Genomic DNA, 26,174 nt, shown 5'->3' with positions numbered 1-26,174 from the left:
TAAATAATGTGTGTGTGTATATATTCTCTCTATATAAATATGTGTATATGTATGTGTATATGTATATAATGTATGTGTATAATATGTGTGTATTTATGTATGTAAATATGTATATAAATTAAAATAGAAAAAAAAGGGTACACAATGAAAACTAAGCCCTTCCCATGGTTTTTCCTACTCGTAAATTATTTTGAACTTTTCTAGAGGTTTTTTGTTCACAGTAAGCATATACACTTACCTCTTCTTCTCCTCCTACTCTCCAACCTTACTTCCTTCTGTTTTGTCTCTTCCTCCTCTCCTTCCTTCCCATTTCCTTTCTCCCTCTATAAATGGTAGCATACTATACTCAGTGTTCTGCATCTGTTGCATTTTATTTAAAATATAATTTGAAGAATGACTTATATCAGAACATATCTATACTTTTCCCTTTATTAGAATGGCAGCATTGAATTTTTTATGTTCCATGATTTGTTCAATTGTTATTTTGGGACATTTAGATTGTTTGCAGTCTTTTACTATTATAAATAATGCTGCTAATAAAAACACTTGTGTACTTTTTATACATGTTTGGGTTCATTCAATGAATACATTCCTAGAAATGGGAATGCCTGAGTCAGGATATATAAATTAAAATTTTTAGTGTCTGCATATTGCCCCTTATAGAGAATGGGATAATTTAACTCTTACAGTAATACTTACAAAAATTTTCCACAAAATTTTATTAAGTGGAGTTTATTTGTGGATGGAATATTGAACTTTATAAGAGCAAATTCAGATGGCTTTGTATATAATAAAATATCTCACATTTTCCTTAGTGAACTATTGTGAAACCTAGTATAAAATCTTAGTTCTAATTACATTGTTAACTTTCAAAACTGCTTGGGTAAGTTTTGTAAATTTATCATAGCTTTATAAAATTCTACTTCCTTTTCTTTGCCCTAAAAATTATGGTTTTGTTTGGGCATTGAATCCAGGTTCCTACTTGTGCCAGGCAAATGCTCTACTACTAAGCCACATTCCTAGCCCTGGAAATTATATGTATATATGTTTTTGGTAGTAGGGATTGAACCCAGAGGCACTTAACCACTGAATCCCCAGCCCTTTGTAGTTTTTATTTTGAAACAGGGTCTTGCTAAGTTGCTTAGGGCTTCACTAGGTTTCTGAGGCTGACCTTGAACTTGCTATCCTTTTACCTCAGTCTCACACGAGTCAGTGGGATTACAGGCATATGCCACCACTTTGTGGTGCTGGGGATTGAACCAGGGCCCTGTGCATGGGAGGCAAGCACTCTACCAACTGAGCTATATCCCCAGCCCTGAAAATTATATTTTTAACATGTCAAGGAGGCACCTGCTAGGATATAGAGAACAGATACATATTTACCTTGTCAAAGCCCTTGTGTGATTTTATAAACATTGTTCAGCCTTTGTTTTTGCAGACTGACAAGTTTTAATTTTCCATCCCTATTACTTTTTCTGGGGTTTCCCCATGGTAAATTTTTGTTTGGATAACTCTTCTCAATAGCATCTGATATTTTACAGTTTGGATCAGGGATGTTCCAGTGTCACAGGGGCAAGGGTTACGTAGACAACTTCTGGGTGGGTACACTATTTTAAGTTGGGTTAGGGTATAATAAATGTACTTCTAACTTGCCTTTTATTTCTGTGTCATTTCACAGAAGTGTAGCTATATAGACTAAAGAAGAAGAGGCATGTTTATCTTAACATATTTATCTTCATTATTGTATTAAATGAAAAATTTGTAAAAAATGAATAATGGATACTGGCATTGGATATTAGTTACTCATGTTCTATTTTGAAGAACAGAGGTTTTAATTTTGAATAATTCCAGTTTATCAGTTATGTTTTCATGGTTAGTGCTTTGAGTACCCCATCCAAGAAATCTTAACCTGCCCCAAGGATTTGAAGAGTTTTCATCAAAACAATTTTTGTAGTTTTAAATCACTTTTATGCATAAGTCTATGATCAATTTTGAATTAATTTTTTTGTGTATGGCATGTAGTATGGTTTGATTTTTTTTTTTTTTTAATGGCAGGGATTGATTGGACCCAAAGGTTCTTAACTGCCGAGCCACATCCCCAGCCCTTTTTTTTTTTTTTTTTTTTTGAGGTAGTGTCTTGCTAAATTGCTGAGCTGGCTTTGAACTTGTGATCCTCCTGCCTTAGCCTCCTGAGATGTGGGATTGCTTTTTTCATAAGGGCATCTAATTGCTCCTGCCCTGTTTTTTTTTTGTTTTGTTTTTTTTTAAGATGATTTTTTTCTCCTTTGAATTGAAAGGTTCCTTTTTAAAAATCAATTGACAATATGTGTGTGTGTTGATTGATTTTGGACTCTATGCTATTCTGTTATTATTTATGTCTATTAAGACCACACAGAACACAGAACACACTAAGTTTTAATATCAGGTAGCGTACTTCTACATTTCCATATTCATCTTAGTGACAACTTTTCAGTTTCTACAAAAAGCTTGTTGGGATTGTGTCGAATTTATATATCCATTTGGGAAGATAGACATTTTAACAGTATTCAATCCTGTAACCAGTGAACATGGTATATCTCGTCGTTTATTTAGATGTTTTAGAAATTTCTCTTAGCGTTTTGTAGTTTTTAATGTAGAGGTCATATATATATATATATATATATATATATATATATATATATCTTTTGTTAAATTTATGCATGAATGTTTTAGATAGTAGTTTTGTTTTTCATCACTGAGGAATAAACCCAGGGACTCTCTATCACTGAACTATATACATTACAGCCCTTTTTATTTTTTGAGATAGGGTCTTGCTAAGTTGTTGAAGCTGTCCTCAGATTTGTGATCCTCTTGCCTCAGCCTCCTGAATCACTGGTATTACACGCATTCACCCCCATGCCCAGCATGTTTTATATTTTTTGAGACTACCATAAGTGCTTTAAATTTTTTTTTTTTTACTTTCCAGTTGTTTGTTGCTAAGTAAATATAGAAATATAGTTGATTTTTATATGTTGACCTTATATACAATGATCATGCTGAATTTATTTACAGTTTGTGTGTTTGATTCCTTGAGAAGTTTTGTATAATCATGTCTTCTATAACTAAAGACAGTTATTAAAGATAGTTATTACTTCTTCCCTTCTAATGGTTATGCCTTTTTTTCCTTTGTCTAGTACAATATTGATCTCTAGTACAATATTGAATAGAAGAGGAGAGAATAGATACCTTGCCTTGTTCCTGATTTTTAAAAAAATATTTTTAGTTATAAGCAGACACAGTACCTTTATTATTTATTTTTTATGTGGTGCTGAGGATCCAACCAAGTGCCTCACATGTACTACACAAGTGCTCTACCACTGAGCCCCAGCCCCAGTCCTGTTCCTGATCTGTGGGTTATGCACTTTTAAAATTTACATAAACGACATCTTTTGTTGTTGTTTTACAGTTTGAGTTTTGACAATTGCCAGTGGTTGTAAGACCATCACAGTGCCACTTTGCAGTCAGCCCCTTCCCTTACTCTCTACCCCTGGCAACTACTGTGATATTTTCTCTCTATAGTAGTTTTTGCCTTTGCCAGAATGTCATATAGTCTTTTACAAATTTAAAATTAGTTTTATTAGACTGTAAACTTGAATGTATACAAATATACAACTGAGTATAAATGCCTTATAGTTTTTACATAACTATGAAGCAAACATGAAGTACTTATAAAACCAGAAATCTAAGCCATTTGAGGTGAATAATGTTAATTTAATTGGAATAATGTTAACTGAAACTAAATTGCCAATGTTGAATTGATAGTAGAGAGCTGTGCCTTCCTCCCTGTTTCTCCTGCCTTGGTTAACTTGAGCCTGCTTACAAAGTGCCAATGATAATGTTGGATTGGGTGGGTGATTTGGGGTGATCAGACCTAAATTTAAGCCCAAACTGCTAGCGAGTAATTCCTGGATATCTGTTTTGACAGAGCATTGCTTGATATCTGGAAAGCTGCTTTGTTACATTGAAGACAGGAGTGGAATGTCATGTTATTGAAATCTGCATAAAATGGCTATTAAACCCGTTCATAATGGGAATAAGGAATTTGGCACAAAGATGGTCTTGCTAATTCACACAGATGCTTGTACCGTGGTCTAAGCTGCTAAGAGACGGAACATAGTATTTTGAATATGGCTTCTTTTTCATTAAGGCATTTTGAAGTTATCCATGATATTATGTATATTAGTAGTTCTTTCCTTTTATTTCTGAATAGTATTTCATGGTTTGGATGTAGCTTAGTGTATTTATTTATTTATTTGTTTGTGTGTTTGTTTTTGTTAGAGCTTTATAGTTATACATAGTAGTTGGTCATCCTGACAAACTCATACATGCATGGAATTTGGTTTTAGTTCATCATCTACCCCTTTCCCTCCCCCTTTTCACTTTCATCTTCTTCCCTCCTGTCTTGTCTTCCTTCCCTTTCCCATTCTCCTTCCTCTACTCTAGTAGAGTTCCTTTTGCTGTCTATTTGTTTATATTTGATTGGTTCTTTCTACCTATGCTTAAAGGTGAAGTTCCCTGTGGTGTATTTATATATGCCCATAACATGATTTTTAAAGAATTCATTCTATGTTGCCTCCCTTATCCATCTCTCCACTCTGCCTCTCATTTCCTTCTTATATTACTGATCTTCCCTTTATGTTATACTGTCAATCACCTTCCCCTTTTCTTTACTGTAGCTTCTGCATATGAAAGAAAACATTCTACCCTTGAGTTTCTGAGTTTAACTTATTTCACTTAACTTGATATTCTCCATTTCCATCCATTAACTGGCAAATGCCATTTCATTCTTTTTTTTAATGGCTAAGTGGAACTCCGTTTGTGTGTGTGTGTGTGTGTGTATCACAGTTTCTTAATCCATTCATCTATTGACAGACACCAGGCTAGATTTCATAATTTATTTACTGTGAGTTGTGCTGCTGTACACATTGAGGTGGCTATATCACTGTGGTATGCTGATTTTAGATCTTTTGGGAAAATACCAAGGAGTGGGATGGGTCATATGGTGGTTCCATTCCTAATTTTTTGAGGAATCTCTATACTGCTTTTCAGAATGGTTGTACTAGTCTGAAGTCCCACCAACAAAGTACTAGTGTACCTCCCCTCCCCACCAACCTCATCAACATTTGTTATTGTTCGTATTCTTGATCATTGTCATTCTGACTGGAGTAAGGTAAGATCTTAGTGTTGTTTTGATTTGCATTTCCCTGATTGCCAGAGAATTGAAGATTTTTTTCATATAGTTGTTGGCCATTTGTGTTTCTTCTTTGGCAAAGTTTCTGTTTAGTTCATTTTACCCATTTATTGATTGGGTTATTTGGTTTTTGATGCTAAGCATTTTGAGTTCTTTCTCTTATTGAAGGAGTATCTGGAGTAGATTTTGTTTCGTAGGCTCTCCCTATATGTTCTTTTTTTTTTTTTTAAGAGAGAGAGAGAAAGAGGGAGAGAGAGAATTTTATTTATTTTTTAGTTTTTTGGCGGACACAACATCTTTGTTTGTATGTGGTGCTGAGGATCGAACCCGGGCTGCACGCATGCCAGGCGAGCGCGCTACCACTTGAGCCACATCCCCAGTCCCCTTCATGCTCTTAATAATTTCCTTTGCTGTACAGAAGCTTTTTAGTTTAATGGCATCTCCTTTATTGATTCTTGGTTTTATTTCTTGCACTTTGATTGGTGCCAGCACCTATATGATGGATTGTTGACCCTAGCAGTTGTAAGATTTCTCATCTGATTCCTAAGTCTTTAATCCATTTCCATTTGAGTTTTGTACAGGTTTGTCCTAAATGGGCTTTATGATATTAAGGTAAGTTCCTTCAATCTCTAGCTTTTCCACCTTTTTTAACATGAATGGTGTGGAATTTTATCAAAGTCTTTTCTGCATCTATTGAGATGATCATGTGATTCTTGTCCTTGATTCTGTTTAAGTGGTGAATTACATTTATTGATTCATATGTCGAGCCAACCTTGCATCCCTGAAATGAAACCCACTTGATCATGGTATATTTCCTTTTAGATGTGTTTTTGAATGCGGTTTATGAATATTTTACTATGGATTTTTGCACCTATGTTTATCAGGGATATTGGTCTGTAGTTTTCTTGATGTGTCTTTGTCTGGTTTTAGTGTCAGGTTTATATTACTTTCATAGAATGTCTTTGGGAGCATCTCTTTCTTTTCAATTTCATGGAATAATTTGAGAAAGTCTGAGAATCCATCTGATCCTGGGCTTTTCTTTGTTGAAAGGCTTTTAATGATTGTTTCAATTTCATTACTTGATCCACATATTGGATCAAGTATTGGTCTGTTTAGGTTTTCTATATCTTCCAGATTGCATTTGGGCAGCTCATGTGTGTCTAGAAATTTGTCAGTGTCTTCCAGATTTTCCAGTTTATCGGAGTTTACATTTTCAAAATGGGTTCTGATAATCCTCTGAATTTCAGAAGGATCTGTGGTGATATCAACATTTTCACCACTGATCTTATTGATTTTGTTCTTCTCTTTCTTTTGGTAGTTTGGCTAAGGGTTTGTCAATCTTAGTTATCTTTTCAAAGAATCAACTCTTTGTTGCATTGATTCTGAGTATTATTTTCTTTATTCTCAATTTCATTGATTTTTGATTCTGATCTTAATTATGTTCTACTGGTGTTGGAGTTTGTTCTTCTTTTTCTAAGGCCTTGAGGTGGAGCATAAGCTTATTTATTTGTGATCTAATTTTTTTAACGTAGGCATTCAGTGATATAAATTCTTGGAAGAATCAGTTCTTCTTAGAACTGATTTCATATCCTCCTAGAGGTTTTGATAAGTTTTCTTACTGTTTTTGTTCATTCCTAAAAATTTCTTGACTTCTATTCTCATTTCTTCTTTGATCCATTCTTCATTTAAAAGTATTGTTTAATCTTCATATGTGCATGTGGTAATTATTTTTCTTTCTGTTGATTTCTAGTTTCGTTCCATTATGGTCTGATAGGATACTTGGGATTATAAATATTTTGTATTTTCTAAGATTTGCTTTGTGGCCAAGAATATGATCTAATTTAAAAAAAAATTGCATGCAATGCTGAGAAGAAGATAAATTCAGCTGTTTTGGAGTGAAATATTCTGTAGACATCTGTTAAGTCCATTTGAATTATAGTGTTATTTAGGTTGGATATGTCTTTATTGATTTTACATTTTGATGATCTGACTATTGGTGATAGGGTATGTTGAAATCCCCTAGTATCATTGTGTTGGAGTCTATCTATGATTTAATGTCATGGAGTTTTTTTTTTTTCTTTAATTGAGTGCATTGATATTTGGAGCATAAATGTTTACTATTGTTATATCTTTTTGTTGGATTCTTCCCTTTACTAGGATTTAGTAGTGTCCTTCTTTGTATCTTCTGTTTAATTTTTGTTTGAAATCTGCTTTGTCAGATAAGAGAATAGCTATTCCTGCTTGTTTTCAGGGTCTGTATGTGTGGAATATTTTTTTTCCATCTTTTTACCTTCAGCCTGTGGGTTTTGCTGGTAAAATTAGTCTTTTTTGTTTGTTTGTTTGTTTTTGGTACTAGGGATTGAACTCAGGGATGCTTAACAACTAAGTCACATCTCTAGCCTGTTTTTGTATTAGACAGGGTCTCACTAAATTGTTTAGAGCCTCACTAAGTTACTGAGGCTGAACTCAAGATCCTCCTGCCTTAGCCTCCCAAGCCACTGGGATTATAGGGCACTACCATGCCTGGCAATTTGAATCTTTTGTTAACAGCATATAGTTGGATCTTGTTTTTTTATTCATTCTGTGTAGCCTAGTTTATTAATTCACCAGCTGAAGGATAGTTGGATTGTTTCTGGTTTGGGGCAGTTATGAATAGAGCTGCGATAACATTTGTGTACAAGTTTTTGTATGAATATAAATTTCATTTCTTTTTTTCTAAAGAGAGAATTTTTTAAATATTTATTTTTTAGTTTTCGGTGGACACAACATCTTTATAATTTTTATTTTTATGTGGTGCTGAGGATCAAACCCAGCGCCCTGCGCATGCCAGGCAAGCGCACTACTGCTTGAGCCACATCCCTAGCCCAAATTTCATTTCTTTGATAAATACCTAGTAATTTGATTGCTGCCTCATATGGTACATGTATGTTTAGCTTTATAAGAAACTGTCAAACTTCTTTGTTAAAGTGTCTGTATCATTTTAAGTTTCCACTAGCACTTTCCTGACTCATTTTTCTGCATCTGTATTGATATTTGATATCACCAGATTTTTGTTTTAGCCCTCTATTAGATTATATAGAGATATTTCATTGTTGTTTTCATTTGAATTTCCCTAATGACTGATGATGTGGAGCAGCATGTTTTCATGTGTGGATAAGTCATCTGTACCGTTTCTTTTGCAAAACAAAATTCCATGCAATGCTGAGAAGAAGATAAATTCAGCTGTTCTGGAGTGAAATATTCTGTAGACATCTGTCTACAATGGTTTTCCTTTTTTTGATGATGGAGATTGAATTCAGGGCCTTCTGCATGCTAGGAAAGTATCCTATCAACTGAGCTATACCCCCAGTCCCAAGAATCTTACTTTTGATGAAGTCTAATTTAATCATTATTTTCTTTTATGTTAATGCTTTTTGTGTTTACAGAACTCTTGTTTATATCCTTTTGATCTTTTATTAAACACTATGATTTCCTTAAACAGTTAAACTAAGAATATAGGGAATACTTGTCTGTATAGGCTATGGCTGGTAATAGTATCACCTTTACATAGCAAGAATGACCATTGGAGAGGGAAACTGTCACTATAGATAGTTTCTCTCCTTGCCTCCCATATTTATTATGTATGGGTAACTGCTTATTACTAAGGTCAATTTTTAATTGTCCACTTTCCTTTTGTTTTAGTGAAGGATAAAATATATTGCAAATCACCTTGAAAGTACAGAATTATGCCATTACTTGTGTTGCAGGTTATTAAGAAGAAACTAACTGGTAAGAAATTCTGAATTGTCATTTTCTTTTCTTTCAGTGGTGGGATCAGCAAGTTGATTTTTATACTGCTTTTTTGCATCATTTGGCACAGTGGGTGCCAGAAATTTATTTTGCTGAAATGGATCCAGATTTGGAAAAGCAAGAGGAGAGTGTACAGATATCAATATTTACTCCATTGGAATGGTATTTATTTGGAGAAGATCCAGATATTTGCCTAGAGAAACTAAAGCACAGTGGAGCATTTCAACTCTGTGGGAAGGTTTTTAAAAGTGGAGAGACAACATATTCTTGTAGGTAAGAATTAGAAATTTACAAGCTTGGTTATAATTTCTATCTTGGCATTTCATACTTATTTCATGGTGTACTTTTCAGGGTTTATTACCATCTATAATATATTTAATTCTACTTAAACCTTTTTTAAAAATATTTCTTTTTAGTTGTAGATGGGCACAATATCTTTATTTTATTTAATTATCTTATGTGGTGCTGAGGATCAAATCCAGTGCCTCATGCATGCAAGGCAAGTGCTCTACCACTGAGCCACAACCCCAGTCCCTTAACATCTTTTTATTTTACACTTTAAATCTGTTTTTGCTAATGAAGTTTGGTTTTTGTTATATGACTTTTACTTTAAACAGTTCTCTCATTTTTTAAATTTTTGTTCACCAAAGCATGTAAATAATCCTTTTGTACAATATAGTTATCATATTCTTATCTAAAACTTTTGGGGCTAGGTGTATTTTCAAAATTCTCAATACTTCTCCAGCAGAGTCAAGGCAGGACCCTGTAATCAAACACAGTAAGATTTCTCTAAGAAATATATGGCAGTTCATTAGTGGTATAAGTCTATAGTCTCATGTCATGTCATGTTTATTTGGGTTTTTTAAAATTACCAACTGAGATTTGATGCAATCCAACAAAGAAATAAAACCTTTTAGGGCTTTTTGGATTTTAGAATTGCAGGGAAGGGATTATAGACATGAAGGAATAGTTTAATGAAGTTGAATAGAAGAAAATGGTAGCAGGTTTAGGCTTTTGTTCTTTGTAAGAGCAGTTGCCTTAAACCTGCTTACCCTGCCTGAAATTTTTGACTTCTGTTGGTTTTCTTTTTATTAGATATAGAAGTATAAATTTTTAGACTTTATAAATACAGAGTTTTTGTTTTTGCATCAGTGTAATTCTAGACTTGACTGGTTTTGTATAGTTTATAGTCATTTTAAACATACTGTTTTCTCAGGAAAAAATTAGTTTTTTGCATTTTATAAACTATTTTCTTTTTTTTTTTTTTTTTTTTTTGGTACTGGAGATTACACCCAGCGGTGCTTAACCACTTACCTACATCCTCAGCCCTTTTTGTATTTTATTTAGAGACAGGGTCTCACTGAGTTGCTTAGGGCCTCTCTAAGTTGCTGAGGCTGGCTTTGAACTCACAATCCTCCTGCTTCAGCCTCCTGAGCAGCTGGGATTATAGGTGTGCGCCACTGCACCTGGCTTTTGATACTGTTTTCCTACGTTGCTTGGTAAGATTTGTTTATGTTCTTACATATTTATAGCTAAAGCCCAATCTCTTTCCACTAAAGCATGGTAATTATTTTTAGACTTTTGTCCCCAAAGTTTCTTGGAAACATTGTGAGAACTGAGGATTGGTACTAGCACCTTTTGGGTAGAGTACAAAGTTGCTGCTAAACATCTTACAGTGTACAGGATAGTTCCACCTGCATGCAGCATAATTATCTGGTCCACTCAAAATGTCAGTAGTACTAAAGTTGAGAAATTCTGCTCTAAATAGGTCAATAGATCATATATATTTTATAGAATATTATTAAATAAACTTTACATCCTGTTAGCCTTTTAATTTCTTCTTTTGTTTTTTTGTGATGATATGTGAGGCAAGTGCTCTACCACTGAGCTTCAAGAATCCCAGCACTAAATTGCATTTTTTAAAAAAATATTTTTTTAGTTATACATGGACACAATATCTTTTTTTTTTTTTAAAGAGAGAGTGAGAGAGGAGAGAGAGAGAGAGAGAGAGAGAGAGAGAGAGAGAGAGAGAGAGAATTTTTAATATTTATTTTTTAGTTCTCGGCGGACACAACATCTTTGTTGGTATGTGGTTCTGAGGATCGAACCCGGGCCGCATGCCAGGCGAGCGCGCTACCACTTGAGCCACATCCCCAGCCCCTGGGCACAATATCTTTATTTTGTTTATTTATTTTTATGTGGTGCTGAGGATCGAACCCAGGGTCTCACACATAAGAGGTGAGTGCTCTATCACTGAGCCACAACCCCGGCCCTAAACTGAATTTTTAAAACGTCCTAATTTCATTTTTTCAACTTCCTTCCCTCCTCCTAGTACTGGGGATTGAACTGAAGTGTGCCCGGCAAACACTGTGCCACTGAGCTACATCCCCAGCCCACTTCAACTCTTTTTAAAGTATTTTTAAAAAAATGAATCCGATGCTTTATACTAATTTAAATTGTTTGTAGTATTTCCCAGAAAATATTAAATAATACATTTCAAAAGTTGTTACTAGAAGAGAGATTAAGTGATTGAATTTCTTTCATGCAGTAAATATCGAGTATCTACTATGTACCAGTCACTGTCCAGGTGTTTGGGACACATCAATGTATAAAATAAAATTGTTTTCTGTATCATGTTTGTTTTCCAGTGAATTTTGTCTTTATCAAAACCTTACTTTGCACAATAAGGTTTGTAAAATATATATTTATAAATGTAATAGGGTGAGGTACAGATAATGGGAGAAAATTAAGTATTTTTTCACAAAATTAATTTTCTTTTTAGTACTGGATATTAAACCTAGGGGCACTTAACCAATGAGCTACATCCCCAGCCCTTTTAATATTTTTAGTTTTGAGACTGGATGTTGCTATGTTCCTTAGGGCCTCACTAAGTTGCTGAGGCTGGCCTCGAACTTGTGATCCTCCTACCTCAGCCTTCCAAATCACTAGTATTCCCAATCACTAGGCTTGCACCACCATACCCAGCACAAAATTAATTTTAAATTACAACTGTAGTTTGAAACCAGGTGAATTCTCAAAGTTTTGAGGATGATTTAAGAAACAAAACCAAACATTCACATTTACACATTCAAATTTGGTTTAAATGAGGATAAAATTGTCTTTGTTCAAAACATTTTTAGAATTCCATTTTTTGAAATATTTTTATTTGCAGATTGTGTTTCATATAGGAAACACATTCACATTATAATGATACCTTAAGCATCAATAGAAGTCCTCTAAATTTTGCAATTTAATTTTCCTTCTTTTTCAGGGACTGTGCAATTGATCCAACTTGTGTACTCTGTATGGACTGCTTCCAGAATAGTGTTCATAAAAATCATCGTTACAAGGTATGAAAGTAGATTCATAAAATCACTGGATTAATTGGATTCTTATGGACATCTTGTCCATTTAGTCAAGACAGATACTTAACTTCCTGTTTAATAGCACTGATATATGCACCTTTTGCCTCTAGTTAAATATATAATGTGATGGGACATCTACTACCCTTCAAAGTTTTTTGGTGAGACCTATCATGCTTATACAAAAGAGCATATGAATAGTTTTATACCTGTGTAACCACTACTCAGGTCAAGAAATATATGACAAGCGAGATCTTCTGGATCTCAATCACTCTCTCCTCTCTTAAGATAACCTCTCTTGTGTGGATTTTTTTTTTTTTTTTCTTCCTTCTCCTCAAAGTACTGGGTATGGAAACCCGGAGAACTCTACCACTGAGCTATACCCCCAGCCCTTCTTATTTTTAATTTTGAGACAGGGTCTTGATAAGTTGCCCTCAGCTGACCTAAAACTTGGGATCCTTCTGCCTCAGTTTTCTGAGTCACTGGGATTACAGGTGTGTACACCATGCCTGGCTTTTCTGTGTTTTGGGATAATTGTTTCCTTGATTTTTTTTTTCCTTTCTAGCTTATCGCCCAAATTATATTGAATAGATTTTTTCTGTTTTTAAATTTTATGTAGTTGGAATTATATGGTATATTATTCTTGTTGAGTACCTTTGTCTGTGTAAAGGTAGTTTGTCCTTAGGCCTTGTGGTGTTCAATAAACCATATTGTCTTCATTTGTTGTACTATATATTGATTTGTAGATTGCTTCTGTTTTGGAGCTATTATGAACATTTTTGCTATGAACATGTTTGTATGAACTTAGACATAATAATTGATATCTGTCTAGATCAGATATATACCTGGTATATACACACATATATATACATATACCATGTCTAATGTCTTCTGTAAACATGAATAACATTTTGAAGTTAAATAGACCATATTTTCCATAAACTTGAAAGTTTTGTTGGGATGAGTTCAGACTGGCCTCAACATTGCCACTTTCATCACAGGAAATGAGGAGCCATAGTTACAGGATCTAGGTATTACTGTGCACAAGGAAAAACATTTTGAGGAGCCTGTACTGTATAGTGAAGTTAAAATACTTACCCAAGTTTGCCAAAGCAAGTGAAAATTGATAAGAGCAAATTGGAGTTTGGATCAAAGAGTATGGCTTGTGAAGGAAAATATATATATATATCTTTAAGAGGAGATTCTTCATTCCATGTAGCTGTAGTCCTTTAATATAGACTCAAGATCTATTTTCTTACTAGCACTTGAGCATATATTGCCTTTTCTGATGTAAAAAATGCATTTCATTATAGAAAATCTGAAAAATGTATAACCATTTTAAGATGGATTCTGAAATGGTAATTAAAGTCTTCAGGGAAGAGAAAAAAAAAGAAAAGAAAAATTGGAAGAAATAAGGGATATGTATTGCTTCAAAGGAGAGGTAAAAAGGAGAATAATGGCAAGGGGATACTAAAGATCATTTATTATCTGAACAAAGGACAAAGAAAAACCTTCAGTGGCAAAAGAGTACATAACAACTTTTGAGAATAAGAAACAAAGCTTTAGGGGCTGGAGTTGTGTGTGGCTCAGTGATAGAGCGAGTGCCTAGCATGTGCGAGGCCCTGGGTTCAATCCTCAGCACCACATATAAATAAAGGTATTGTGTGCAACTATAACTAAAAAATAAACATTAAAAAAAGAAACAAAGCTTTAGAATCTTTGTTTTATAGTATGACTTTTACTGCTTATTTTGCCATCATCCTTGCAGATGGGACCAATGTCTTTGATGTAATGAGTAGATAAAATTCTAAGAAGCATAGATCAGAATCTCATACCTTGGTCAGATAGGACCAAAATTGTGCTGAGTTCACTAAAGTAGGGTTCTGGTATCTCAGAAGATAATGCTGAAAGTCAGGCCTACTTGTAACCTTGACAGCCGTATGATAATACATTAAACACATTCAAATGCCATGTAGGACATACCTGAAGAAGAAAACAAACCCCACTGACAGTCTTCTTTCTTTTCTCCCTCTTCCTGTGCATTCCTCTGCCTTATTTCTGTGTCCTTATCTCCACCTGACAATCAACATCTTACCAACAAAGTTCAGGTCTTATGTACTTTATACATCTTCTGTCAATTATAGTACTTAGTACACAGAGGCTTTTCATAAACTTTTGTTGAATTGAAATGTTAGGATCAAAAGATCTATATCATAGGCAAAGCTGATGGCTAAGATTATAAAAAATAATTATTTTAGTATTAGCATGCTTTGTACATTCTGTAGTTCTATCATATATGATGATAATATACTTATATTGTCTTTGAAATAAAAGAGGATTCAAAATTTATTTCTTGGGCTGGAGATGTAGCTCAGTGGTAGAACACTTGATTGCCATGCATAAAACCCTGGATTTGGTCCCCAATATGCAAAATAAATAAATAAATAAATAATTATTTACTAAGGCAATACATTAAAAGCTACATTTTAAATAATTCAAATAATTCAGAAGAATATAAATAAAAAATTACAGTAGTCCTTTTGCCCTGTGGTATTTTCCTCCCCAGAGAACATTGTTAACAATTTAGTATATATACTGACAAGTTTTTTTTGTTTTTTTGAGACAGGTCTTGCTAAATTTCTTACACTGACCTCAGTCTTCCTGCCTCATTCTCCTGAGTAGTTGGAATTATATATGTAGCTAGAATTATAGACATGTACCACTGTGCCATACTCTGACAGATCTTATATTTAATTGCTATATTTGTGTGTGTGGTGATGAGAATGCTATACTGTATATTCTGTTTTGCAATCTCTTTTTAACTTAGTATATATCATAGGGATCATTCTGTGGTGATACAGATAATAAGTCTTGGCTTATTTAATTGCTATATAAATTCCTTGGGTGAATATAACATATATTTAATCCCTTTTCTTTTTGTAGGCATCTAAATTGTTACCTCTTTTACTTGAGCATATCAGTGTTACTTTCAATAAATACATATGCCTTTGTTTTTATATAAACAAATGTTAAAGAGTGCCCAAGACTAGATACTTAGAGGTATATTTTCTGGGGTGAAAAATATGTTTATTTTAAAATTTTAAAATATTTTTTCCAGTTTTTCTTACTGTAAAATACACATAAAATTTATCATCTTAACCATTTTAAGTGTACAGTTCAGTGGTGTTGAATATATTCATAATTTGCAACAATTTACCACCATCCATATTCATAACTCTTATCACTTTGTAAAACAGAATTAATTCCTCATTCTTTGCTTCCTCAAGATTATGGCAGCCACCAGATTTTTTGTCTCTATGAATATGAGGTACTAATTTAAGTACCTCATATAAATAGAATCAAACAATATTTGTCTTTTTGTGACAAATAAAAAGGAGACTAATGTCCAGGGGATACTACAGATCATTTATTATCTGAACAAAGGACAAAGAAAAACCTTCAGTGGCAAAAGAGTACATAACAACTTTGAGAATAAGAAATGAAGCTTTAGGGGCTGGAGTTGTTCATCCATGCCATAGAATATATCAGAATTTTCTTCCTTTTTAAGGCTTAATAATACTCCTTTATATGTATACACCACATTTTATTTAGCCAGGTTTGATTCTCAGCATCGCATATAAATAAATTAAAAAATAAAGGTCAATTGACAACTAAAACAAATATTAAAAAAAAAAAAAAAGGATATGGGAAGCTGGGCATGCTGGTGCATGCTTATAATCCCAGCTACTCAGGAGGCTGAGACAGGAGGATCATAAGTTTGAGGCTGTTCTGGGAAATTTAGTGAGACCCTATCTCAAAAAAAAAAAAAAAAATGGGCTGAGGATATATTTTAGTGGTAGAATGCTTGCCTAGCATGCTCAAGGCATTGGGTTCAATCCCTAGTACTGCCAAAAAAAAAAAAAAATTATATGGGAATGTTCTTATACCTGTTCTCAAACTTTTATTTAATAAGTCTTAATTTTTGCTAACCTGTTAGTCAAATAATCTTATCCTAATTTACATTTTTTGTTAACGTGTTTTCACAATTTAATTGTGTGATTAATTTCTCTTGGGTGTTGATTATTTCTTTTCTTTACTCATTTTTCTATTGCTTTATTCTTATTACTGTTATACATTTTATAAATGCCTCCTCCTAGTATGCTTGCCTTTTTTATTTTTATTTTTTATTTTATTCTTTTTGATATACATGACAGCAGAGTGTATTTTGACATATAATACCTACATGAAGTATAACTTATTCTAATTAGAATCCCATTCTTGTGGTTGTACATAATGTGGAGTTATACTGTATATTCATATATGAGCATAAGAAAGTTATGTCCAATTCATTCTACTGTCTTTCCTATTCCCATTTCCCCTTCCTTCTTTTTAAAATTCCTATTTTTACAGATTTATTGAGGTTTAAATTACATACAATAAAATCTATCCTTCTAAGTACATAGTTTCATGAGATTTGATATAGTTATATAAACAGCACCACAGCCAAGCCAGAAATATTTTTATCATCTAAAAAGTCCTCTGGTGCCCCTTTTGTAATTAGTCCCCTTTTCCTCTAGCTCTTGGCAACCACTGATTTATTTACTGTCCCTGTAGTTATGCTTTTTCAGAATATTATATAAATGAAACCATATATTATATAGTTTGCCTGTCTGGCTTCTTTCACTTCTTTTACTTGTTATGATGCCTTGGAAACCCACTTGTGCATTGGCAGTTTGTTCATTTTGAGTGCTGAGTAATATGCCCTTATATACATGTGCCTCGTTTTGTTTATTCATTCATGAGTTGATAGATATTTGGGTTGTTTCCAGCTTTTGAATAAAGCTGTTTTATTTTACTATTATTTATTATTTATTTTATTGTTGTTTTGAGGGGGCAAAATTGTGACAAATGCAGTCGAGGGGAGAAATAAAGAATGTCCATGCGCCTCTGCCCCTTTCAATGCTTTATTCACTCAAATTACTCAATACAGTTTCAATCTATAGGTCCTTAATCAAGAAAACGACAATCCTTAATGCTAGGCACTGCAATAGACATAATCAATTCACAGCAGACAATTCTAGATTAATTAATTCATAGCAAACAATTCTAGATTAATGCTAAGCACTGCAAAACACACTTAATCATGATAGGCTAATGACTGACATTTCCTCTGCATGCTAAGTTCAAAAGTCTTAAGCCATAGGCTTTTTTTTTTTTTTTTAAGAGAGAGAATTTTTAATATTTATCTCTAGTTTTCGGCAGACACAACATCTTTGTATGTGGTGCTGAGGATCCAACCTGGGCCCGCATGCATGCCAAACGAGCGCGCTACCACTTGAGCCACATCCCCAGCCCAAGCCATAGGCTTTAAGTCCAGCAGATGCACACTCACTCAGAAGGCAGTGACCAGGTCTGGAACCAAGGCAGGCTTTTCCTGGCTGGAAATGGACTACCAGTTGAGGAGGGGGTCGTAGGGAGGAGTTGCAGCTCTCACCATGGTCCAGATGAGGCAGTAGAGTTTGAGAGTGGTGAGGATCACCAAGAGGCTCAGGAAGGATGACAGTGATAGAATGACAGGTCCTCCTCAGGCTCTCCAGCTCGAGTGCATCCTTGTTTCTGCTGGCTGAATCCCTGTTCATTGGCTGTATCATTTATATTAAATTTGGGGGCTTTTGACTCCCCCTTTCAATCCTTATCAGCTACTACCGATTTCTCAGTGACATCATTTACCTGGGGTCAGAAACATCTGGTCTGGTGGTCTCCACCCTGCCAGGAGCTTCACTCTCTTTATCAGGGTGAGGGGAAGTAACTTGTTTTAGGCCATACTGGAGGGATCTGTGGGTGTGCCTAGTGAGACTGCAGGTTAAACTGGAGTTTTTAAAATGGAGTTGCTTAGGCTCAGGCCTAAGGCCATCCTAACAAATTGTATTCAAGTAAAAGTTTTTATGTAAGTTTATGTTCTCATTTCATTTTGGACCTAAGAGTGTGATTACTGAATCATAAGAGGATGTTTGACTTTCTTAAACTTTTTTCTGTCCTGTTGATGCGGTTTATGCTATCATTTATGTAATTGACATTTTAAATTTGTGTGTTGTTAAATTTGCCAAATTTTTTCATGCTTCTAGATTTTGTGACTTGCTTCTTTGGCATTCACTTTCTCAAAATTATGCTGACAAACAGCTACATTTTTACTAACAGTGGGGTTCCAGCAGTGTACTCTATATATGGAAGAAGAAAAATTACTGAGTGGTATAATCCTATAATACCAGCTACTTGGGAAGCCAAAACAGGAGGATTACAAATTCAAGGCTAGTCTGGGCCACTTAGTGAAACCTTGTCTCAAAAACAAAATAATATAAAACAAAAACAAAAAACTCAAAAGGGCTGGACATATGGCTCTGTGGTAGAGTACTTACTTTGCATGCAGAAGGCTCTGAGTTCAATCCCCAGAACTATAAAAAGAAAAAGAAACAAATTCATTTTTATATCTTAATTTCTTGTTACTTTTGTTCTGTTGGTTATACCAGTAGTAATAATTTTGTCATCTAGTCTCCTTTTCCCCTTACTGATCCTTTTATCTAGTCTGTTCTTTGACTCTTCCTATTGCTTATAATCAGTCATGTTCTGTTACTTTGCTTTCTCTTCTCTCGTTTTTTTTGTTGTTGTTGCATCTTTCTGAGATCATGTAATGTTTACATTATTTTATCCATCTCTCCACCTTTGATTGTTCTTAACTCTACAATTAAATATATAAAATGTTTGCCATCATTTTTCTGTTTCCTCAATTACCTCTTGGTTAATGAAGCTCATCCTTTGGTACAGGGGTCAGTAAACTGCAGCTTGTGAGTCAAATATGGCTTACTATTTTATATGGACTTCAAGCAATGTTTCAGTATTTTCACATGGTTAGGGAAAAAATAAAAGGAATAGTTCATGATTTATAGAAATTATATGAAATTAAATTTTCAGGAGTTAAGTATATAACTTACCTCTTGTAGCACATGCTTAACATATGTAAAGCCTTGAGTTTGATCCCCAGCACCCCTGCCACCACCAAATTCAGTGCCCATAAATGAAATTTTATTGGAATATAACCACACCCATCCGTTTACCTATGGCAGCTCCTAAAATATAGAAATGCAAACTAAAAGTATTATTTCGAGTCAAGCTATAAAAATACATTCTGGACATATCAAAACTTAGGGAACAGCTGGGTGTGGTTGCTTACACCTGTAATCCTAGCAGCTCAGGAGTTTGCAGATCTTCACTCAGTTTTTAGACTCCTTAGGAAGGGCACATGTGTATAGTGCTCCCTAATTTATTTATTTTGGTTCCAGGGATTGAACCCAGAGTTGCTTAACCACTCAGCCACATTCCCACCCCTTTTTTATGTTTTATTTTGGGACAGGGTCTCGCTAAGTCTTTAGGGCCCCACTGAGTTTGCTGGGATTACAGGTGTGAGCCACCACACCCAGCTGTTCCCTAAGTTTTGATATGTCCAAAATGTATTTTTATAGCTTGACTAGAAATAATAATTTTAGTTTGCATCTTCTTCTTTCTTCCTCCATCCTTTCCTTTTTTCTCTTTTCTTTCCTTTCTTTCATTCCAGGGATGGAAACAAGGGCCTCATGCATGCTAAGCTCTACCCCAACCCTCTGTATTTCTTATTGAAGGTATTTTAGTTCAATTAATGAAGGTTTTCATATCCCCAAATACTTTGTTAAAAAATACTTTTAGGGGCTAGGGTTGTGGCTCAGTGGTAGAGCACTTGCCTAGCATGCACAAGGCACTGGATTCAATCCTCAGCACCACATAAATGTAAAATAAAGATATTGTGTCCACCTAAAGCTAAAAAATAAACATTAAAAAAATACTTTTAGTTGTAGATGGCCACAGTATCTTTTACTTTGTTATCTATTTTTTTTTTTTTTTTTTTTGTGGTGCTGAGGATTGAACCCAGTGGTGCCTCACATGTGCCAGGCAAGCACTCTACCACTGAGCTACAATCCCAGCTCCCTCAAATACTTTTGGAGATAATGTAATTCCTTTTGGAGCATTGTGTTACAGTGTTCTTCAGCTTTGTTGAGTTTTGACTCTCATTTGCATTTTTTGCTTTTCAATTTATTTTTTGCAGTGCTTGTATATTCTTTTTCATTTTGTGTACAGGAGTAATAAGTACTCTCTTGTGTCATTTTTGCCTTCTGTCTAATTTTTTTAATATATGACGGTGGTGATAATGATGTGAGAAAAAGTTTTGGCATGTCTTATTTCTGTTTCTTATTAATTCTTATTTTCTTTTTCCTTCACTGCAACATCTTTCTGCTCATTTTCCCAGTGAATCAATGAACCTTTGTTCAGTTTTCATCCCTTAGTGCTTGGCTTTGTCTTTGGGGAGACATTTTGTCTATATTGTGTTTGCCTTCTGCACCTCTCTGCTCTTTTTCATGTAGTATCTTAAGCTACCCTTCCTGGTTGTCTGTACCTACAGTCTTGAAGTGATAGGCAATGAAAACTGTTGAAACTATATGAAAGTCATAGGTCTTTCATCCTAGTAATTCTGGAAAGTTTGTAAAATATACAATTGTATGCCTTATTTTATGTTTTGGAGAGGAAGGTTTTGAGGAAGGTTAAAAATTAGGTTGTTGCCATTATCCTCTACCTGAGTTTGTATGTGTGTGTACACATGTATGTACATACACTAAAAGGAAAAAAGTCATGAGTAAGTTTTAGTTTTGTGGAACATCAATGTCAATGAAGATACTATATATATTTCTTTACTATATATGTGCCATTGATTTAAGAGTCTGTTTAATTAAAAAATCTATTTAATAAAGCAATATAGGTATTATAGTTTTTTGCACACTTTTCAGTCTGTTATCCATCAGTTCAAAATTTAAACAAGTATTATTTTAAAATTAGAGTTACATTTCAAAAACATACAATTTTGAAGATTCATTTTGTTGCGAAGAAGTATTTAGGATTTTGGTTTTTTTTTTTTGGTTTGTTTCTGTTTTGGGTAACAAATATTTACAGTGAGTTTTGTTATTCATTTTCTATTACATTAAAGATGATTAAGGATGAAATATTTGTGAGAATTTATTAGTTGAGTAATCTTTTGTTCTTTCTTGCTTTGTGATATGTCAAAACAAACTCATTTCATTTGTCAGATGCACACTTCTACTGGAGGAGGGTTTTGTGACTGTGGAGACACTGAGGCATGGAAAACTGGCCCTTTTTGTATAAATCATGAACCTGGAAGAGCAGGTACTACCAAAGAGGTAAGATTATTACTTTTAAGAAATTGCTAACCATTTTAAACTTGTTGAAATTAGATGAGAATAAATGTGACATATATGGGTTAAACTGAATTCCATTTAGAATTCCAGTCTTTTTGTTATTGTTTTTAATTTGTAAAGAGGTTTTTTTTATTTCTCACTTGAGAATTTGAAGACTTGGTAACAAAGTAGGAATGGATTTGCAATGAAAAATTAAGTTTATAATACTTTTTAAGCAATTAACTCTGTAAGTAAGAGTAAGTAATGTATAAGTCTAAAAGAACAAAATGATGTAATTATTAATAGATAACAACAGAGTGTAATATAGTGGAAAACAGTTGAATTGATATAAATTCAATAACTGCTTTTCTTCTCTTTTTGGTACTGGGGATTGAACCCAAGGGCACTTTACCACTAAGCTACCTCTGTAGCCCCTTTTATATTTTATTTTGAGATAGGATCTTGCTAAAGCTTAGGGTCTCACTAAGTTGCTGAGGCTGGCTTTGAATTCACAATCCTTCTATTTTAGCCTCAGGAGCCACTGGGATTAAGGCATGTACCACGATGCCTAGCAATAGCTGCTTTTCTGAAAGGAAGAAAAGTCAAAAAGGTCAAATAGATTCATTCTAGTCAAGAAACAACAAGATAGGTATAAACACTTAGAAATGTGATGGGGTAAATAACGATAGGACCATAAATACAGAAAAATTTAAAGGATTATAAAAGACTCTTAGAATAACCCTGTTCTAATTCATTTGAGAATTAATTATTTCATCAGACAGTATAAAGTACCTTAATGTATTCAAAGACAGAGAGTAAATTTCGTCACTCTCTTTGAATACATTAAGGTACTTTATTTTCAGAAAATTGTCACGAAAAAGTGCTTCCCCCAAAATGCCATATTCACATAGTTTTGCAGACAAACCCTTTTAAAATATCAAAGAATAGCTTTTGTGCTATTTGAATTCTAGATACCCCTGTAGCAGTGAATACTTCTAGGACCCTGCTGTTGATTTCTCTCCCTTTTTTTCCCACCGTGGTACTAGGAATTCCAGCAGAACCTTGTTCATGCTCTGCAATAAGCATCCTACCAATAAGCTATACTCTCAACCCTTTCTAAATTTTATTTTGAGACTGAGTATTTGTGAGTTGCCATGCTGGCCTCAAACTTGGCTGTCTTCCTGGCTCAGCCTCCTGAGTAGCTTGGATTAGTCATGTATCATAATGTCTGACTTCAAATGTTCTCTCTTTTTTTTTTTTTTTTTAAAGAGAGAGTGAGAGAGGAGAGAGAGAGAGAGAGAGAGAATTTTTAATATTTATTTTTTAGTTCTCGGCAGACACAACATCTTTGTTGGTATGTGGTGCTGAGGATCGAACCCGGGCCGCACGCATGCCAGGCGAGCGCGCTACCGCTTGAGCCACATCCCCAGCCCTCAAATGTTCTCTTATATACCATTTCCCACTAAAATAAATAAGATTTATAATACCTGCTTCCAGGTTTGGGTAATGTAAATGTGTGTGAGTTTACGTCAAAGAACCAGGGACCAAGCTCTAAAAGGCTCCCATTGATCTTAATTGGATAATTGGGATATCAAAATAATAATAATAATAATAATATCCACTGTAATAACACAGAATAAGTAGATATCCTAATGAAACTTAAATGAAATTAAGTAAAACCTGTTTTTCACCATGGCAGTAACTATTTTTACAGTGTTCCCTACTGTAAAAATTGAGGTGATTTAAGGGAATAAAATAAACATTTTTTCTACCTTTTCTGTAGGAATTGTATTTTATAGTCATCAGGTATCCATAGTTCATTAGGAAAAGTTCTTGTTTCTAGAAGAATACAGGCTAATAGAGAAGGGCAATGGAATTAGGAAAATGAGCATTTTGTAAACCTTAAGGAAATATTTGGTTTGAGACAAAGATCATTGATATATGCTAAAACCACTAAGACTTAGGTTGATGAGGAATGATAATAACATGGTTCAAAATTATTTGCTAGTCATAGACTATTTGCTGGTGGTTAAGAGGGGAAAATGAAACTTTACAATGGAGGTATAATACTGTTATCATCTCAAATCAAGCATCAGTGTTAATATCATGACTAATAAGAGTGAAATGGTATCATAAGCCTCCTCATGTGATGTAAAATAAAGTATTGGTTGATTAAGAGCATTTAGGTAAAAAAATGTAGTAAAAGGTTTCCAGATTGGGAAGGAAGAAGTAAAACTAATTTTATTTGTAGATGACATTATTTTGTGTATTTTGAAATCCTCAGGAATTAAAAGAAATTATTAGAACTTTTTAAAAGTTCAACAAGATTATAGGCTACATGATAATTCTAAAAGATCTCTTGTATTGCTCTACATTAATAATGAATAGTTACAGTTCAGAGATGAAATTAATAAGATGAATTCCATTTATTTAGTTTCAAAGAGTATAAAATATTTAGGAATGGATTAACAAAAGATGTTCAGAATTTGTACTCTGTAATTTTCAAGTATTTATTGAAACAAATTATTGAAGATCCAAATAAATGGAAAAAAAACCTTTATTTCTGGTTCAGATGACAATATTGTTAAGATTCCAGTACTCTCTCAATTGACAATCCCAGTTAGGAGTTTAAAAACAAACAAACAAAAAAGAAAATTTTTAAATAAGAATGAATAACCTGACTCTAAAATTCATATTTAATTGCAAGGGACCCAGAATAGCTAAAGCAGCCTTGAAAAAGAAGAAAGAATTGAAGAGGCTCACACTTCCCTATTTTAAAACTTACCATGAAGCAACAGTAGTCAAGATGGTATGGTACTGGCATAATGATAGCCCTTGGTCAGTGGAGTACAATTGAGAGTCCAGAAATAAACCCACATGTCTGTGAACAACTGATTTTCAACAAGGATATAAAGATCATTCAGTAAGAAAAGAATAGGCTTTTCATCAGTGCTGGGACAGCTGGACATCCATATGTAAAAGAATGAAGTTGAACCTCCAGCTCACATGTGTATGTAATTTTTTATATTTAAGACTTAAATCAGTGGCTGGGCATGGTGGCACATATCTATAATTCCAGTGGCTTGGGAGGCTGAGACAGGAGAATCGAGAGTTCAAAGCCAGCCTTAGCAATGGCGAGATGCTAAGCGCCTCAGTGAGACTCTCTCTCTAAATAAAATACGAAATAGGGCTAGGCATGTGGCTCAGAGGTTGAGTGCCCCTGAGTTCAGCCCGTAGTACCCCCACCAAAAAAAAAAGAGAATTAACTCAGTGTATCAAAAAATGCAGGAGCCAAAACTATAAAACTCTTAGAAAAAATTGGTGAATCTTCATGGCCTCAGGTTTGGCAGTAGATTTCATAGATATGGCACCAAAAGCATGAGTTAAAAGAATAAAATAAGGAGGCTGGAATTGTAACTGAATAGTAGAGTGCTTGCCTAGCATGTGTGAAGCACTGGGTTTGATGTTTAGCACCACATAAAAAATAAATAAAACAAAGGCATTGTGTCCATCTAAAACTAAAAATATATTTTAAAAAAGAAGAAAATAAGGTGCTACATTGAGCAATGTAGCTCAGTGGTAAAGTGTTTCTACTCTGGATTCAATTTCTAGCACTGGTAAAGAAAAATAAAAATAAATAAATTAGATTTAATCAAAATAAAACTTTATCAGCTATGCCACTCCTTGGTATTTATCCAAAATACCACTATTAAATTCAGCATACTTTAGAGATACATTTATATACATGTTTATCTCAGCACAGTTCACATTAGTCACATTATGGAAATAGCCTAGGTGTTCAACAAAAGATGAATGGGTAAAGAAAATGTTATTTATATATGCACAAAGAAGAATGAAATTGTGTCATTTGCAGGAAAAACTCAGACCATAATTTTGAGTGAAATAAGTCAGATTCAAAGAGAAAAGTATCTGTGTTTTCTAACATGTGTCATGGAAGTAGAAGAGAGACCATTAAAGGAGAGGAAGGGCATCAAGGGGAGAGGAGAGGAGAGACTTGGGAGGTTTAGGGGAATGAAATTGTTCAAATTGTGTGTGTGTGTGTGTGTGTGTGTGTGTGTGTGCGCGCGCGCGTGCATACATGTGCCACAATGAAATCCACCATTCTTTATAGATAATATACAGAAAGCACACTCCAGAAAGCACTATCAGCAAAATGAAAAGGCAGCCCCAGAATCGAAGATATTTGTAGATCATATGACTGCTAGGAGATTTTTAAGTAGACTTTATTGAAGAACTCTTAAAACTTAATAAAAACACAAGTCTAGTTTTAAAACTGAACTAAAGGTTGGAATAAATGTTTCTCCAAAGAAGGTGTATAAGCACATGGAAAAATGCTGAATATCATTAACCATCAGAGAAATAAAAATCAAAACCCCTATGAACTGGCTCTTAAAACCACTAAGATGACAATAATCAAAAAGGCAGATAAGCCAGGTATGACACATGCCTGTAATCCCAGCGATTTGGAAGGCTAAGGCAGGAGGATCACGAGCTCAA

At 34.1% G+C, this 26,174-nt stretch overlaps 1 protein-coding gene across 3 annotated transcripts in view; it reads left to right on the top strand.

Moving 5' to 3' along the window:
* Positions 1-26,174, top strand: part of Ubr1 (ubiquitin protein ligase E3 component n-recognin 1) — a 141,975-nt gene that overhangs the window by 9,813 nt on the left and 105,988 nt on the right. For all 3 annotated transcript variants that reach the window (XM_026390488.2, XM_026390496.2, XM_026390478.2), the window contains exons 2-4: positions 9,036-9,292; positions 12,291-12,369; positions 21,549-21,659. In XM_026390488.2, the coding sequence (XP_026246273.2) occupies positions 9,036-9,292; positions 12,291-12,369; positions 21,549-21,659 (447 nt within the window). The remainder of the gene's footprint in view (positions 1-9,035; positions 9,293-12,290; positions 12,370-21,548; positions 21,660-26,174) is intronic.

The sequence above is a fragment of the Urocitellus parryii genome, chromosome 6 (assembly GCF_045843805.1).
Source record: "Urocitellus parryii isolate mUroPar1 chromosome 6, mUroPar1.hap1, whole genome shotgun sequence".
Classification (NCBI taxonomy): domain Eukaryota; kingdom Metazoa; phylum Chordata; class Mammalia; order Rodentia; family Sciuridae; genus Urocitellus; species Urocitellus parryii.
Note: the sequence above shows the minus strand (reverse complement) of the source record. Positions and strands in the feature narration are given on the sequence as shown.